Below are 18,617 nucleotides of genomic sequence, written 5' to 3'. Positions count from 1 at the left end.
CAGAACCCTACCAGGTACACCACAGGGCCTGATGACTTGCGAGGCCTTGCCCTCTTGAACGATGTTCTGATGTTGGCCTGCAAGATAGAAATCACAGGGTCACTGGATGCTGCAGGGATTTGCATAAATATAGTTTGATTCTCCCCTTCAAAGCATGCATAAAAGGTGTTGAGCTTGACTGAGTGTGAAGCAATACAGCCATTCATGATGTCGAGTTTCACTTTGTAAGTAGTAATGACCAGCAAACACTGACACAGCTGACGTGCATCTCTAACCACAACTGGAATTTTTTTTCACTCTTAAGATAGCCTTCCGTAGGCCGTACCTGGAATTCTTGTATAGTTCTGGATCACCAATCTTGAATGCCACAGATCTAGCCCTCGGCAAACTATGAATCTCCTGGTTCATCCACGGCATTTGGTTTTTTGATGTCCGGTATGTCCTCCAAGGCACACATTCATCCACGTAGGGTTTGATGAAGTCGGTGACAACTGTAACTTATTCATTCAGACTGGAAGATGAATCCCTGAATAGTAAATACTCCTCTACCTCCCTTGACCATATCTTTTTGGTCCTCACCACTGGTGCTGTGGTCTTTAATCTCTGCCTATATGCCGGGAGTAGAAATACAGCCAGGTGATCGATCGGACTTTCCAAAGTGTGAGCATGGGATAGCATTCTTGGTGGTGTAACAGTGGTCAAGTGTGTTGGCTCCTCTGGTGATATGTTGGTGGTAGCCGTTCAGAGACTTGTTCAAGCATGCTTGGTTGAAATCCCCCACAATGATAGGGAAGGCATCAGGGTATGCTGTTTCGTGTCTGTTGATTATGGAGCTTAACTCCTTTAGTCCCAGCCTGAGGTAGAATAGACACCGCTACTAGAATGATGGCAGAAATCTTCCTCAACAGCTTAAAAAGTACATTTACCGCTGAATGTTCCAGGTTGGGTGAGCAGGACTTACGACCACTACGTCTGTACCACATGAGTTACTTATAAAGGAGGCTCCACCTCCTCTGCCTTTAAAAGTCTGAGCTGTCCTGTCTACTGTAAATGGTAAATCCATCAAGTTGCTGTGCTATGTGCAAGATGGCAGGGGATAGCGATGTTTTTGTAAAGCAAGGTACTCAGCAGTTCCTTCTACCCCTCTGGTACAACAATCTTGCTCTGAGGTCTTCAATTTTATTTTCCAGAGATGGTACATTTGCCAGACCGATAGTCAGGACTGGGGGTCTGAAGCCTCTGTGTTTCAAGGGAAACTGCACTGATGACCTGAGTCAGGGATCTGTCGATTTTGAGTATCCATAGTTTTTTTTTTAAAAACACTTTAAAGTGATGTTGCCTACTGAAGTACCCGTGGTTGTGACTGTGGATTTCAGCTGTAGTAGTCCTGACCGGCATATTTGATGATTCTCATTGGTGCTGCATGCAGCAAGTCACCCTTACCAGCGCCATCTTTTTCTCTGTTTTGTACAACGTGCATTGTTTTCTCACTGCTATTAAATCTGCCCATCTGATGGCCCCGATGACGTACCTACCCTCCTTGTCACCACTCCAAGCCCACTGCCAACACTGAGAGTGCCGACTTACCATAGGGATTGAAACATCAAGTCCTAGTAGCTCTACTGAGCCTGTATTTCTTCCTACAACTCGCCTTCTACGATTTATGGGCTTTCAATTTATTTCTGTATTTTATTTATTTTGAGGTGCAGCATAGAACTGGCCCTCCCAGCCCAACAAGCCACGCCGGCCACCAATCACTCTTATAAACCTCGCTTAATAACAGAACAATTTACAATTTACAATGACCCTACTAACAAGTATGTGTTTGGAATGTGGCGGGAAACCCTCACGCTCATTCCTGACGAAGGGTCTCGGCCTGAAACGTCGACTGCACCTCTTCCTAGAGATGCTGCCTGGCCTGCTGCGTTCACCAGCAACTTTTATGTGTGTTGCTTGAATTTCCAGCATCTGCAGAATTCCTGTTGTTTCCAGTCCTTATCACACGTTTTTTGCATATGCAGGTTATCTTTTCAGCTGCTAATTTTGCTATCCAGTGCTTTGAACATTTATGCCACCCAGCTGCACCTTTTCATGTATTTTGTCTTCTAGCTCATATATTTTCTGTTGTCAGATAATCAATATTACTAGCTTGTATTTAGATGATTAGAAAGCTTTGTGCCTTCAGCTCCACCTCACATAAGCAGTCATGGGCTTTTGGTTTCAATGAGTAGTCCGGTCTCTGCCGAAAAAATCCTTCAAATTCCAAAGCTGCAGTTTTCTGCTGATATTTTTAAATGTTAAGGAAGTGTCAGAAGATTCTTCTTGCTCCTGATGACATGTAAAGAACAGGTAATAGCCAAACCTTTCACTTGTGATGTGATGAACTTGTACTGCATCCAGAGCTTTCATCAGAATCTCATTTAAGGGCTTTACGTTTAGGTGTAAATCTCCCTAAGTACCCAAAAGATTTTATGCTTTAAACGTCAATACCTTATGGAGAGACCATTTACTTCCTTTGAAATGTATTTCTCTCATCTAATTACCTTTCCTAGCAATATTTTTCTCCCGAGAAATCAAATGTTTCCTATTCTCCCTTGGGAACAAATTTCAAAAGAACTGCTTCAGCTAATATTAAAAAGGTTTTGATGCCACCTTTAAATTTTGTGAGAGGAAAATTAAATCCATTTTAACTTCCTTTTCACGTCCTGGCTCACTGGCTACTTGGGTTCAAGACCCACTCATGATATACAATATAGACTGAAACGTTGGTGGACTACTGAATCAGAATCAGGATTCAGTATGTCATGAAATTTGTTGTTTCGCGGTAGCAGTACGTTACAATGCGTGATTTTAAAAACTAAATTACAATAAGGATATATAAAAATAAATAAGTAGTGCAAACTAATAGTGAGGTCGTGTTCATGGATGCATTGTCCATTCAGAAAGAAGCTGTTTCTGAAACGTTCAGTGTGTAGCTTCAGGCTCCTGCACCGCCTCCTTGATGGAAGAAATATGAAGACATGTTTTGGGTGATGGGGGTCCTTAATGATGGATGCCGCCTTTTTGAGGCACCGGCTTTTGGAGGTGTCCTCGATGCTGGGGAGGGTAGTGCCCACGATGGAGATGGCTGAGTTTTCAGCTTTTTCCGATCGTATGCGGTGGCCGCTCCATACCCCGACGACGATGATGCAGCCAGTACAATGTTCTCCGTAATACAGCTATAGAAATTTGCGAGTAGGTTTAGGGGTAAGCTCACACGACCTGTTAAATGCTCCAAATTGCGTGCATTTCAAATGGCCTGTCAAGAAAGTCCAGCCCCCTTCACGTATGGCATAGATACTAAGCCCGGCGGAGCCGTTTCTACTGACTGGAGAAGGGGCAAATGTGGATTGCGGTAGCTTCGGGCAGATGGGGCACGTGGTTGGCAGCTTACCTAGGAGAAGGAACACTGATCTCTAACCTCCGCTTTCTTGCGGCTATACCCACTCATGGGGAAGGCTTCGGAAGTCAACCCCGAGGAAAAATCCTGAGCTGGAGTCCCTAAGACTTTGAGTTAAACGCTGTCTGGTAACTCCCGCGACGCAGCTGGTGCTGCGACTATCGGCCTCTGCCTTTCCTTTGGATTCATCATCTGCTATGTGGGCAACAGCGTGCTTCCCCTGTCGTATTGACCTGGTTTGTGTACTGGCTTGCGTATCACGTAGACAGCTGGCACGCAATATCCACTGTCGAACTCGACCAACGGCGGGCCTCTCATACATCCTATCAATAACGCTGCACACGGTTCTAGAGTTCCTTACACTACATCACATACATATCTTGCTCTGAACAGTTTAGGCAACATGGACACGTGAAAAGTTTTTGTATAACTTGTGCTTCCGACTTTCATAATTGGACCTCAGTTGCTTTGCCTTTACCTCAATGATTATCTTTCCGGGCTACACAGAGTGCAGCAGTTGGAAACTACCTCCTTTAGCAATCATAAATTCTTTTAAATGCTTATTTTATAACTTGTGATGATGCTAGTTATCAATAATAGCCACTTTAGTGCTTACATGTTCAAAAGTTGTTAGGATTATCTTCCCACACTATTTGGGGCGGCACAGTAATGTAGTGGTTTGTACGTTCTAATCTTGGATTTCCTCCGGGTGCTCCGGTTTCCTCCGACAGTCCAAAGGTTTTTGCTCATTGTAAATTGTCCCGTGATTAGGCTAGGGTTAAATCAGGGATTGCTGGTCGGCCCAGCTCGAAGGGCCGGAAGGGGCTATTCCGCGCTGTATCTCAATAAATAAATATAATTGATTATCATCCCGCTGGCTGCCCCCTGACTTTCTTCACCCAAATATTTGTCCTAGGTTAGTCTCATTTCTGAAAGATTTGCCATTGGCTTACCGGCTCCTTAACTCCTACTAGTATTAAAGTCAATTACTTATGATTCGATCCCGATTCTTCTACTGAACTAGTTTCGGGACCAAACACCTCGAGAAATTCCGGGGGAATTGATAACTGCGTTTATGCTTCCACAAAACCGTTCCCTCTGTCAACATTGTTTTGGAAAAATGCACCCTCCCGATTTTTCTTTGTCAGTTATGCGTTTACCTTCCCACTGAATCCCGGGTTCATGCCTTTTTTTGTGTTGCATTTCAGTTCTTCCGGGTATCTTTTGCCTGCAATCGCTCTCGTTGTATATTAGTGTGCGCGAGCAGTCCAACTGTTCGCTTGGTTTCATAAAGAGTCGCTGATGACATTTTCATCAGAACTCGCATTGAGGGATTTATCCGCTCAGCTGAGTTCAGGCGTAAGATATCAGCCAGGCAACAGACCGGAGTTTACGTGTGCCCTCTTTATCTCTGCTGCATTCAATATTATCAAGAGGAAGGTGGTTAACTTTCCCTCTGTGGATGCTGCCGTCCCTCCCTCTACGATCTGTGTCTGAACCCTCGAGTGGGGGTACTCTGTCATTCAATACAGATAAAATGGGACTTGGAGGAAGTTCTCCTGCAGTCACACACCGCTGCGAATTCGGCAGTGGAGAGCAACGCATGCCAATGTAGAAGCATAGTTACTGTTGCACCTGCAAACCGAGAAACTTGCTCGCGAGATTTCCCATCCTACCAGAGATATTGAACCTAGGTGCAGCCACCCATCACCTTAAGAGAGAGCCCAGTTCTCATTTCCAGCTTGTTCACGCAGTCTAGCCTGGGAGACCCCTTGAGATGGCGAATGCTTCCAACAGCACTTTCGGCTGCGACTATGAGTCCTGCCCCCTCTTTCCTGTCTCCACCTTGATCCCGGTGACAGTGGTCTGCATCGTATTGTTCATCGTTGGAGTCACCGGCAATGCGCTGACGGTCCTGATCATCCAAAGGTACAAGGACATGAAGACCACCACCAACCTCTACTTGTCCAGCATGGCGGTGTCGGACCTGCTAATCTTCCTCTGTCTGCCTTTCGACGTGTACCGCATGTGGAGGTACAAGCCCTGGCTCTTCGGCGATTTCTTGTGCAGGTTTTATCAGTACATCAACGAAGGCTGCACCTACGCCACCATTCTACATATCTCAGCCCTGAGCATCGAGAGGTACCTGGCTATCTGCCTGCCCCTCAAAGCCAAGGTGTTGGTCACCAAGCGGAGAGTGAGGTCAGTCATCGCCCTGCTCTGGACCGTCGCCCTGGTGTCGGCTGGACCTTTCTTCTTTTTGCTCGGCGTGGAACAAGATATGTGCAAGCACACCGAATACGCTGTCAACTCGGGGGTCCTCGATATCATGATCTGGGTCTCAACAGTCTACTTCTTCTTCCCCATGTTTTGCCTCACTTTCCTGTACGGGTTCATAGGAAGGAAACTGTGGAAAAACAAAAACAATATCAAGGGTCCGAATGCTGCAAACAGGGAAAAGTATCACAAGCAAACAGTCAAACTCTTGGGTAAGTCTGGTTTTATGCAAGATGTTGATTTGAGTTGAGAAACGCTTTGCTGATAGCTTAATGTACATCCAAGGAGAGAATATCTCCTCACTTGACTTTCAAAACAAATATCACTTCCCGCCCCCGCCCCCCCCCCCCGAATACAATCTGCACAGTTCCCAGGTCAGGTAGGATACATGGTAAAACCTCAGCTCGAAGACCGCCCCCCCCCCGAGGAAGGACCTTCCCGCCGAGACGTGAACTGTTTCTCTTCACAAAAGTGCTGCCTCACTTGCTGAGTGTCTCCTGCATTTTCTGTTCTCATTCCAGATTCTCAGCATTTGTTTTTGTTGTATTTTCGCTGAATATAGCTTGCATTCGGGTTCTTGCACTCCCTGACTCAATTAAAATTTAAAGCAACGTTTCTGAGATTTAGACTGGGGGCATTCAAAATTAATTCATCCTTCTTCCACGTCAAAAGAAAGAATATTTGGAGTCAGTTTACTGAACGCATTTCTCCACAACAAAATTAAGACGTGATATTGTGTAAATGTGATTTGGTGGTGCTGATTTTTACTTCGCTAAAGGCCAGCCAATGAAAACGACAGTCCCTCCTTCAGTGTCCTTCCCTTTTTGTTGCAGTTCTTTTTCAGAACTTTTGCTGCGGAAAACCACATTGAAATCATTGCAAAATTTCTACGGTTGTAATGAACTAACAGTATAACCCCACCACCACCACCCCCGAGCATTAATATGGCTCATCTCTGATTAATTTTTGCAGGTTATGTGCGTGTTCGGAGTAGTTTTAGATTTATGGTTTAATATAATTCGTAGCCTGCAAATACTATATTGCAACATACGTCGCTCAAAATGAATAAACTAATCAAGCTATTGAGGGAATTAAAACATGCGTGCATTGGGCGTAAAAGAGCCGCTCCATCCTTATGTCGCTGTTCCTCCTCGCGCGCCTGTCAACATACGTGATTCTTAAATTGTAATTCCATAATAAATTGTGCTGGATTAATAGCTTGTTTCCTTTTTTTTTAATTTTAGCTATAGTTGTCTTGGCTTTTGTGGTCTGCTGGCTACCTTTCCACATTGGTCGAAATCTTTTCTCCAGCCTCTCGAGGAGTAAGGGCCTTGACCTGTTCGTTTTCAGTCAGTATTTCAACGTCGTCTGCTTGCTGCTGTTCTACCTCAGCGCCTCTATCAACCCCATTCTCTACAACCTAATCTCCAAAAAATACAGAAAGGCGGCGCGCGAATTGCTGTTTTCCCGCCGGGTCCGCTCGTGGTCAATGTCCAGCAAAAGGGACACCGCGGCTGACACGCTGGGTGGCACCGAGGGAAACACTAGCCTGTGATTCCCCGGTTTAAACAGGGAATCGCTGCGAGGAAAGAGCTACAATTCTGGAAACACGCTCTCCCGGTGTAAATGTTTACATTGTTTCCTGTTGAAATGGCTCGCTCGATCAACAGTATGAACACGTTCACTCAAGCTATTGAGAGATAGGGATTTTAAAATATTATAAACAATCGCTAAATCTGGTGACAGTGTCGTTGTTTGAGGGGTCGTGAGTTGGTTATAAAGTCACTGTAAAAAAAGCGACTGGAGTTTTAAAAATCTAAGTCATAAACGAGTGTTCTCATAATTGTGCGGGAACAGGTGATGGTAGATACTGCAGTTCCATTTCTGTGAAGGATATGAAAGCAACAGAAAACGTGGCGAATCGATTCTTTGCAGTTTGACACAATAGTCTTTCACTTCCAGCCGCTGTTGCCACTAACGCTGTACGTGGCGTCGTCGCAGGTTGGACGGAGCACTTTAACATTCATCTCCTGCATGTTTCAAGCAAAGTCCATCATACTCAGAGCAGGGCTGAACTGTCTTCTCTTGACGTCCAGTGAGCCTCTATTGCTGAACTGCTCAATTCACTAAGAGGACTGACCAGTGATCAGAAACTGCAAAGATCCGCTTCAGCAAGGTCTCTGTTTTCCCAATGCACAAGTTAAAGCGCCTGTACTTGCCCGCAAAGATGCAGTTTCGGCAGCACCCAGGAACCCTCCTACGTAATGGACACCCCATCCATTGCTCAAACTCGACGTCCAGCGTGCACGTCCACAAAACGCTCTGAATCAGCGTGTGTTCATTTGATTGTACCTCCGTAACTAAGACCTCGAACACTTACAGTGACAGGCTACATTTCCTTACAACTCCTACGCTAATATTGAATATCGATGTACTTTCATTAGCACCGGGTAAAAACTGGTAACCCCACCTAACAGTAGAGATCGTAGTGGTTCAAGAGATAACCATTATCACCGCAAGGACAATGGGTTCTGGACAATTCAAGTACTTGGTGAGAATGGATGTGTTAAAGGAACTCCTCGCAGACTAAAGATGATGCAGCAGATTCCCTCGTGGAATCATGAACTCTTGCTGTGGAAGTTGGGTGATACCGAAGGGGTGTGGGGTGGATCCAGACATATCAGGGTATCAGGTTGATTCAAGGTGGGAAAAGATCATCAGGCAAACTTAACCAGCCACCAAATTAATTTGTCAGGTGGCTAAAATGCGGAAAATTAACGGTGTTATTGTATTCTGTGAAGATATGTGTGCTGTGACTTTGTAATAATTACCCATATGTAGTAATTAAAACTGATAACGTGTCAAGGATTTCATTAGCCGAAGTGGTTATATACCCATTCAAAACCAAAGTAATATAAACCAAATTTAGTATCATGAGTTGCCGTCACTGCTTAGAGACACAAGAACACTTCAAGAATGGTGGGTGAAAGGTACCGACTTCATCCCAGCAGCGCGCTGCTCAACTGGGACTGTCCTTTGGTTCATTCCTGGATCAGTGGTGATAAAATCAAATTAATGGATAGATGGCTGGGCTAATGGATCGTTGGTTCCTCCATCCTTATTCCTTCAAATTTCAAAATGCTTAAAGACTGTCGTTGGGGAATAAGGATTCAAAACGGAACTTCAGGCCCCTTGGTATCCGCATAGCACCCAGATCACCTTGCATTAGGCTTGCTTATGCTGGACATCTTCAGTTCTCAGTATCACAGTTAACTCCCTGTTAATTATGAAAGTGTGGGGTTTTGTCCCTCAAACAGGACCAGTCTCCAGGGAAGTGGCAGAGAGTTGTTGAACTGCAGAGTCTGGCTCTCTGTCCTTGAGCAAGATTCTAGTCCCTCTCCCCTACAGCAGCCCTGTCCCATGTACAGTATATTTCCTCAATCAGCATGCCTGTAATAATTTATTTATCTCACTGCTCTTTGAAATACATTTGTTGACTTCCTTCCACAGCGACTGTTTTGAGACTTTCTTTTTAGGTAATTAAATCTGCTTGTGCTGGGTGCCACGGTAGTGTAGCAGCTAGTACAACACCATTAAAGCTCGGGGCGATTTGAGTTCAGAGTTGGATTCCAGCGTTGTTCTGCAAGGAGTCTCTGTACATCCTCCCCGTGGAATGCGTGGGTTGCCCCCGGCTGCTCCAGTTCCCTCCCACAGCCCAAAGACATACCGGCTAGGTTAATTGGTCACTGTGACTAGGTTAGGGTTAATTGCGGTTGTGGGGTAGCTGGTGCGGTGTGGTTCAAAGGCCCGGAAGTGCATGCTCTACCGCTAAATAATTATAAGATAAAGCTATTTCAGTTCCGATTGAGGGTAAGAATAGGATGATTTGGCAAATGAATATATGGCTGAGAAAATGGTACAGTGAACCAGGATCATTAGCATCTCTTCTGGGGAAGGTATGACCTGTACAAAAAGGAAAGGTTACACCGAAACTCGAGGGGAAACAATGTTATTGCGGGCAGGTTTGCTAGAGCTGTTGGGGAGGGTTTAAACTAGTTTGGCAGGGGAGTGGGAACCAGAGGTGAGCCGTCAGAGGTTGGGGCACTGAATGTGCAAGAAGATGAAGCGCGAGAGGGACTGTGAGGAAAGATAGGCAGTTGTTGGAACAGATCTGCAGTCAGTTGGATGTGCCTATTTTAATGCAAGAAATGTTAGGATGAACTTGAGCATGGATCAGTACATGGGACAACGACGTTCTAGCCATTGCAAAGACTTCGCTGTCAGAAGGCAGGGATGGGTACTGGATGTTCCCAGACTTAGATGTCTCAAAAGGGACAAAGTGGGAGGTGAAAGAGATGGGAGTGGCATTGCTACTCAGGGATAGTATCACAGCTGCAGAAAGGGAGAATGTCATGGAGGGATCATCTACTGAGTCAGTGTGGGCAGAAGTCAGAAACAGCAAGAGAACAATCACCCAGTAGCAAAAGAGACGCTAAGAAAAACATCAGAAGTCAGATGTTGGAAAGGTGCAAAGTAACAAGGTTGTTTCCATGGCTGACTTCAAATATCCTAACAATAATAAGTGCAAAAGATAAACATAGAATATACAGCACAGTACAGGCTCTTCGGCCCACAATGTTGTGCTGGCCCTCAAACCCTGCCTCCCATATAACCCCCCACCTTAAATTCCTCCATATACCTGTCTAGCAGTCTCTTAAATTTCACTAGCGTATCTGCTTCCACCACTGACTCAGGTAGTGCATTCCATGCACCAACCACTCTCTAAATAAAAAAACCTTCCTCTAATATCCCCCTTGAACTTCCCACCCCTTACCTTAAAGCCATGTCCCCTTGTATTGAACAGTGGTACCCTGGGGACGAGGCACTGGCTATCCACTTTATCTATTCCTCTTAATATCTTGTATACCTCTATCATGTCTCCTTTCATCCTCCTTCTCTCCAAAGAGTAAAGCCCTAGCTCCCTTAATCTCTGATCATAATCCATACTCTCTAAACCAGGCAGCATCCTGGTAAATCTCCTCTGCACCCTTTCCAATGCTTCCACATCCTTCCTATAGTGAGGCGACCAGAACTGGACACAGTACTCCAAGTGTGGCCTAACTAGAGTTTTATAGAGCTGCATCATTACATCGCGACTCTTAAACTCTATCCCTCGACTTATGAAAGCTAACACCCCATAAGCTTTCTTAACTACCCTATCTACCTGTGAGGCAAATTTCAGGGATCTGTGGACATGTACCCCCAGATCCCTCTGCTCCTCCGCACTACCAAGTATCCTGCCATTTACTTTGTACTCTGCCTTGGAGTTTGTCCTTCCAAAGTGTACCACCTCACACTTCTCCGGGTTGAACTCCATCTGCCACTTCTCAGCCCACTTCTGCATCTTATCAATGTCTCTCTGCAATCTTTGACAATCCTCTACACTATCTACAGCACCACCAACCAACCTTTATGTCGTCTGCAAACTTGCCAGCCCAGCCTCTACCCCCACATCCAGGTCGTTAATAAAAATCATGAAAAGTAGAGGTCCCAGAACAGATCCTGTGGGACACCACTAGTCACAACCCTCCAATCCGAATGTTCTCTCTCCACCACGAACCTCTGCCTTCTGCAGGCAAGCCAATTCTGAATCCACCTGGCCAAACTTCCCTGGATCCCATGCCTTCTGACTTTCTGAATAAGCCTACCATGTGGAACCTTGTCAAATGCCTTACTAAAATCCATATAGGTCACATCCACTGCACTACCCTCATCTATATGCCTGGTCACCTCCTCAAAGAACTCTATCAGGCTTGTTAGACATGATCTGCCCTTCACAAAGCCATGCTGACTGTCCCTGATCAGACCATGATTCTCTGAATGCCCACAGATCCTATCTCTAAGAATCTTTTCCAACAGCTTTCCCACCACAGACGTAAGGCTCACTGGTCTATAATTACCTGGACTACCCCTACTACCTTTTTTGAACAAGGGGACAACATTCGCCTTGCTCCAATCCTCTGGTACTATTCCTGTAGACAACGAGGACATAAAGATCCTAGCCAGAGGCTCAGCAATCTCTTCCCTCGCCTTCTGGAGCAGCCTGGGGAATATTCCATCTGGCCCCGGGGACTTACCCATCCTAATATATTTTAACAACTCCAACACCTCCTTTGCCTTAATATCAACATGCTCCAGAACATCAACCTCACTCATACTGTCCTCATCATCATTAAGTTCCCTCTCATTGGTGAATACCAAAGAGAAGTATTCATTGAGGACCTCACTCACTTCCACAGCCTCCAGGCACATCTTCCCACCTTTATCTCTAATCAGTCCTACCTGCATTCCTGTCATCCTTTTGTTCTTCACATAATTGAAGAATGCCTTGGAGTTTTCCTTTACCCTACCCACCAAGGCCTTCTCATGTCCCCTTCTTGCTCTTCTCAGCCCCTTCTTAAGCTCCTTTCTTGCTATCCTGTATTCCTCAATAGACCCATCTGATCCTTGCTTCCTAAACCTCATGTATGCTGCCTTCTTCCACCTGACTAGTCACCCATGGTTCCTTCACCCTACCATTCTTTATCTTCCTCACTGGGACAAATTTAACCCTAACATCCTGCAAGAGATCCCCAAACATCGACCACATGTCCATAGTATATTTCCTTGCAAAAACATCATCCCAATTCACACCCGCAAGTTCTAGCCTTATAGCCTCATAATTTGCCCTTCCCCAGTTAAAAATTTTCCTATCTTCTCTGATTCTATCCTTTTCCATGATAATGCTAAAGGCCAGGGAGTGGTGGTCACTGTCCCCCAGATGCTCACCCACTGAGAGATCTGTGACCTGACCCGGTTTGTTACCTAATACTAGATCTAGTATGGCATTCCCCTTAGTCGGCCTGTCAACATACTGTGACAGGAATCCGTCCTGGACACACCTAACAAACTCTGCCCCATCTAAACCCTTGGACCTATTCAGGTGCGAATCAATATTAGGGAATAAGATAGGGTGGAGTTTGTTAGGTATGTCTGGGAAGGAATCCTGACACAATAAGTAGACAGGCCAACTTGAGGAGAGCTAATTATTATAAGCCCACCCAGGGATGCCAATTCTGTTATAAGGATTACCCCTTAGTAATAATGATCAGTTAGGCACAGAGAGAATCCGTATTTACTGATAAGTAACCTTTATCTCTCAATGGAAGAGCACGTGAATTTACACAACCAAGTACCCATGTTCACATCTAAGTTTTCCTGGCCCTCCATGAACAGTCAGAGAATAGAAAAGGGAATAGCCAGAAAGGAGTCTATGCTAGCTACGTGTTCCTTGTGCTACTGATGTAATCTCCACGTGTCCATGGGGTACTCCACGTCATCGATGATTGCTCTCTGGAGAGTTGTCACTCCTTTGCATTTGAAGCTGCTCACTAGTTGCAACCTTGCACTTCCATCCCATTGGCTTAAGGTACCCCGACCTACCTTCCTATTGGCTCTGGTCCAGGGCTACAGCCAGCACTGTACCATGGTCTCTGCTCTCAGCCTCATGTCTTTGTTCTTTTCGTCTGTGACTGGTTCAGACCAGTCGAACTAGGTGACCCAGACACTGAGTCTAACGAGATTACAGTTTGCTTCTCTGCAAACCTGCCACTTTACATAATAAATATCTACTCATCTGAGAATGGTCACAAAACATGAGAAAATCTGTAGATGCTGGAAATCCTGAGCAACACACACAAAATGCTGGAGGAACTCAGCAGGTCAGGCAGCATCTATGGAAAGGAATAAACAGACAGTCAGCATTGCAGGCTGAGAGCCTTCATCAGGACTGGAAAGAGAGAGAAGTCAGAGTAAGAAGGTGAGGAGAGGGGAGGAAGAAATACAAGGTAGTAGGTGATAGGTGAAACCAGGAATGGGGAGGGGCTGAAGTAGAGCTGGGAAGTTGGTGAAAGAGATAAGGGATTGGAGAAGAGGGAATCTGATAGGAGAGGACAGAAGGCCATGGAAGAAAGGGGAGGAGGAGGAGCATCAGATTGAGGTGACGGACAGGTAAGAAGATATGGTGAGAAAGGGAAACAGGAATGGGAATGGTGAAGGACAGGGGAGTGAGGCAAGGCTACCCAGATGGAATATAAGATGTTACTCCTCCAATCTGAGTGTGGACTCATCACAGCCATAGAGGAGGCCATGGACTGACATGTTAGAATGGGAATGGAAAGTAGAATTGAAGTGAGTGGCCACCAGGAGATCCCACTTTTTCTGGCTAATGGAGCATAGATGCTCGGTGAAGCGGTCTCCCAATCTACATTGGATCTCACCAATATTACAGGAGGCCACACCAGGAACACCGGATACAGTAGATAGCCCCAACAGACTCGCAGGTGAAGTGTCACCTCACCTGGAAGGACTGTTTAGGGCCCTGAATGGTAGTGAGGGAGGAGGTGTAGGGGCAGGTGTAGCACTTGTTCCGCTTGCAAGGATAAGTAGCAGGAGGGAGATTAGTGGGGAGGGAAGAGTGGATAAGTGAGTTGTGTAGGGAGCAATCCTTGCAGAACGCGGAAGGTGGCGGGGAGGGAAAGATGTGCTTGGTGGTGGGATCCAGCTGGAGAAGGTGGAAGTTATGGAGAACTTTATGCTCTCGTGGGTCTGAGTAGGGTCTCAGATCTAGCAGGTCATTAGCTGAAACTCCGTGTGTCCGCACTCAATTGCCTCTAAGTTATCCCAAAGCAAGAATCAGTTCATCAAACAGTTTACAAAATGGTAGCTGCAAGAACAATCTCACAAAATGGCTACTTCCATTCCTGTATTCTTTCTGGCCAACACCATACTAGATCTTGAACTAAGCAATGAACCCGGTCAGGTGTCAGGTCTCTCAGAGGCTAATTTCAGAGGCAATGACCACAACTCGCTGGTCTTTATTATAGCATTGGAGAGGGATAGGAGCAGATCATATGGAAACATTTTTAATTGAGGGTGGGGGAAATTATTGTGCCATAAGGAACGTGGGAGCATAAAATGGGAACAGATGTACTCAGGGAAATGTGCAACAGAAATGTGGAGGTTATTCAGGGAGTACTCGCAAGGGGTTCTGAATTGGTTTGTCTCATTGTGGCAGGAAAAGGATGGTAAGATGAAGGAACCATGGCTGACAAAAAATCTGGAACATCTAGTCACAAGGCAGAAGGAAGTTTACTTAAGGTATAAAAAGTGATGATCAGACAGGACATTTACAAGGTCACCAGGCTAGAGCTTAAGAATGAATTCAGGAGAGCTACAAGGGGGTATCAGAAGGCCTTGGGGAGTAGGATTAAGTAAACCACAAGACGTTCTGCACATATGTGTAGAACAAGATGTCTAGAGTGAGGGTGGGACTGATCAGGGGTAGAAGATGAAACGTGCCTGGAGTCAGAGGAGGTAGGTGAGGTCCTTAATGTATTGAGTATTTACCAATGAGAGGGATCTTGGTGATTGTGAGGACAGTGTAAAACAGGCAGATATGCTAGAACGTGCTGATTTTAAGAACTGTGCTGGAATTTTAGAAGATCATTAGGATAGATAAGTCCCCAAGACTGGATGGATGGATCAGAATCAGGTTTATTATCACACATATGTCATCAAATGTTGTTCTGCAGTACCACACACAAAAATAGTATAAATTACAGTAATAAACATATAAAAGAAATGAATTAATCAAAGAAGAGCAAAAATAGTGAGGTAGTGTTCATGGTTGTTTAATTGTCCATTCAGAAAATAATAGTGGAGGGGAAGAAGCTATTCCTAAAATGTTGAGTGTTGCCTTCAGGCTCCTGTACCTCTGCCTTGATGATAGTAATGAGAAGAGAGCATGACCTGGGTGATGGGGTCCTTAAATTTGGATGCCAGCTTTTTGAGACATTGCCTTTTGAAGATATCCTCGATGCTGGGTAGGCCAGTGTCCATGATAGAGCTGGATGAGTTTGCAACCCTCTACAACTTTTTCAAATCGTGTGCAGTGGCTCCTCCATACCAGACAGCCACGCAACCGATCAGGATGCTTTCCACAGTACATCGCTACAAATTTACTAGAGTCTTTGGTGACGTACGAAATCTTGTTGAACTCCGAATGAAATATAGCCACTGAAGTACCTTCTTCATAATTGCATCAATATGGTGGACCCAGGATAAATTGAGATTTTGATAGCCAGGAACTTGTGACTGCTCACCCTCTCCTGTGCTGACTCCTTGAGAAAGACTGGTGTGCGTTCCCTCGAATTCCCCTTCCTGTATTACACTCAGATGCTGAGTGTAAGGCTGTTGTTGTGACACCACTCATCAAGCCTATCTATCTCACTCCTGTACACCTCTTCGTCAGCATCTGAGATCCTGCCAGCAAATTTATAGATGGTGTGCCTAGCCTCACACTTGTGGGTGCAGAGTGATCAGAGCAAGGGAGTAATCCCTGAGGTGCGCTGGTGTTGGTTGTGACCGAGGGGGAGATTTTATTTCTGATCTGCATAGACTGTGGTCTCCTGGTGAAGAAGTCAAGGATCCAGTGGCAGAGGGAGGTACGGAGGCCCAGATTTTAGAACATAGAAACATAGCACAGAAACAGCCCTTTGGCCCACAATGTTCTGCCAAACTAATTAAATTAGTAAACAAAATGGCCAACTAAACTAATCTCCCCTGCCTACACAATGCCAAATTCTTTCATTTTCCTCACATTCAGGTACCTATCTGAATGTCTCCTAGAAGTCTCTAATGTATCTGCTTCTACCACCACTCCAGGCAGTACATTATAGGAACCCACCTCTCTCTGTGTAAAAAACTTGTCCCTCACATTTCCTTTGAAATTACCCCTCTCACTTTAAATGCATGCCCTCTGGTATGAGACGCTTCAATCTTTTTTTGTTCGTGTTTTGTGCGGAAGGAGGCATTTGGGAGTTGATGATTATACTCCCTTTCTTTCTTTCTTGGTTTCATGGCTGCCCAGGGAAAAGGAAATTCAGAGTTGTATATTTTGATAATAAATGAATCTTTGAACCGTGGGAAAAAGATACTGTCCGTCTCCTCTATGCCTCTCATAATCTTATAAACCTCTGTTAGATTCTCCCATCAAACCCCGCCACTCCAGAGAAAACATCCCAAGTTTGTCCAACTCTTCATATTAGCGCCTGCCCTCTGATTATGGCAACACCCTGGTAAACCTCTTCTGCACCCTCTCCAAAGCCTCAACATCCTTCCTACAGTGTGCTGACCAGAACTGTATGTAATACTCCAGATGTGGTCCAACTAGAGTTTTATGAAGCTGTAATGTAATTTCCTGACTTTTGAACTTAATGCCTTGACTAATAAAGGCTAACATGCCATATGTCTTCTTAACTACAGTATCAACATGTGCAGCCTCCTTCAAGGAGCTATGAACTTGGACCTCAAGATCCCTCTGCCCATCGGCACTGTTAAAGGTCTTGCCCTGAATGTAGAAGATAATCTTAGGTTACAATGGGTCCTTGATTGGATGCAGACTTGGGCTGAGGAGTGGCAGGCGGAATTCAACACAGATAAGTGTGAAGTGATTCACTTTGAAAGGTCAAGCTTGAAGGCAAAACACAGGGTTAATGGTAGGATTCTTAGCAGTGTTGAGGAACAGAGGAATCTTGGGGTCCACATCCATAGACCCCTCAAAGTTGTTGCGTAAGTTAATAGAGTTGTTAAGGCATTTTGTGTGTTGGTCTTCATTAGTCAGTCGATTAAGTTCAAGAGCTTCAAGGTAATGTTACAGCTCTATTAAATTCCAGTTAGACCACACTTGGAATATTTTGTTCCATTCTACTTGTCTTATTATAGGAAATGCAACCTTTAAAAAGAGAGCATATGAGATTTACCAGGACACTGTCTGGATTGGAGAGCGTGTCTTAGGAAGATAGGTTGAACAAGCTAGGACTTTTCTCTGGAGGATGAGAGGTGACTTAGAGGTGCATGAGATAAGAGGCATTGATTGAGTAGATCACCAAAGACTTTTCCCCCAGGGTGGAAATGGCTAATGTGAAAGGAAATAATTTTGACGTAACTAGGGGAAAGTATAAGGAGAATGTCAGAGGTAAATTTCTTTACGCAGAGAGTGGTGGGTGCATGGAATGTATTTCCAGGGGTGGTTGGTGAAGGCATACATCAAGGGCATTTAAGTGACTCCTAGATAGGTACATGGATGATAGAAAAGTAGAGGTCTGTGTGGGAGGGAAGAGTCACATTAATCTTAGAGTAGGTTAAAGTACGCAAGTGACTTCCATCGGGAAAGGCTATAGTTTGACATTCCTTGAGTACCTTGATGCTAATGTGAGCTGTAATGACTCTTTTAGGACTGTTGCTTTCACTCTCCCCCTGTCTCAAAACATGTTAATTCCAAACCTCATTTGACAGGCTCTATCAAAAGTTTACGACATGATTCTCAGCAGCTGTCTTCTGATTTGTCCTTGAGGTTATTGCTGGTCATCTTACCCTCAGTCATCCAGGTCATGCATAAACCTTGCTAACTGTACTTCACTTGGCAGATGACCAGATCTGTGAAACGGTTCAGAAAGAATACTCTCCTAACAGATACGCCTTGTACTTGGTAGAGAAACTATTACAGCTGAGGGCATACCAGAGTTCAGAATTCAGTTCCAGTGCACTCTGTAAGGAGATTGTCTGTTCTCCCTATGACAGCGTGGGTTTCCTCCAGGTGCTCTGGTTTCCTCCCAAATGTCCTCAGATGTACCGGTTAGTACGTTAATCAGTCATTGTAAATTGTCCTGTAATTAGGTTAGTGTTAAATAGGAGGGTTGCTGGATGGAGCAGCTCATTGGGCCAGAATTGCCTGTACTGTACTGTAATGTACTGTACTGTAATGTTACATTTTATGTTCTACATAAATCATTACTCTTGA

General features: G+C 44.9%; 1 protein-coding gene across 1 annotated transcript; it reads left to right on the top strand.

The window, feature by feature from the left end:
- Window positions 1–4,084: 4,084 nt before the first annotated feature.
- On the top strand, window positions 4,085–9,472 carry mlnr (motilin receptor). The gene is made up of 2 exons (XM_063051123.1): window positions 4,085–5,928; window positions 6,961–9,472. The coding sequence occupies exons 1-2, from the start codon at window positions 5,217–5,219 to the stop codon at window positions 7,269–7,271; spliced, it is 1,023 nt and encodes a 340-aa protein (XP_062907193.1). The 5' UTR covers window positions 4,085–5,216; the 3' UTR covers window positions 7,272–9,472.
- Window positions 9,473–18,617: the final 9,145 nt, after the last annotated feature.

The sequence above is a fragment of the Mobula hypostoma genome, chromosome 6 (genome assembly GCF_963921235.1).
Source record: "Mobula hypostoma chromosome 6, sMobHyp1.1, whole genome shotgun sequence".
NCBI classification, from domain to species: domain Eukaryota; kingdom Metazoa; phylum Chordata; class Chondrichthyes; order Myliobatiformes; family Myliobatidae; genus Mobula; species Mobula hypostoma.
This window is presented reverse-complemented; position numbering and strand designations above follow the sequence as displayed.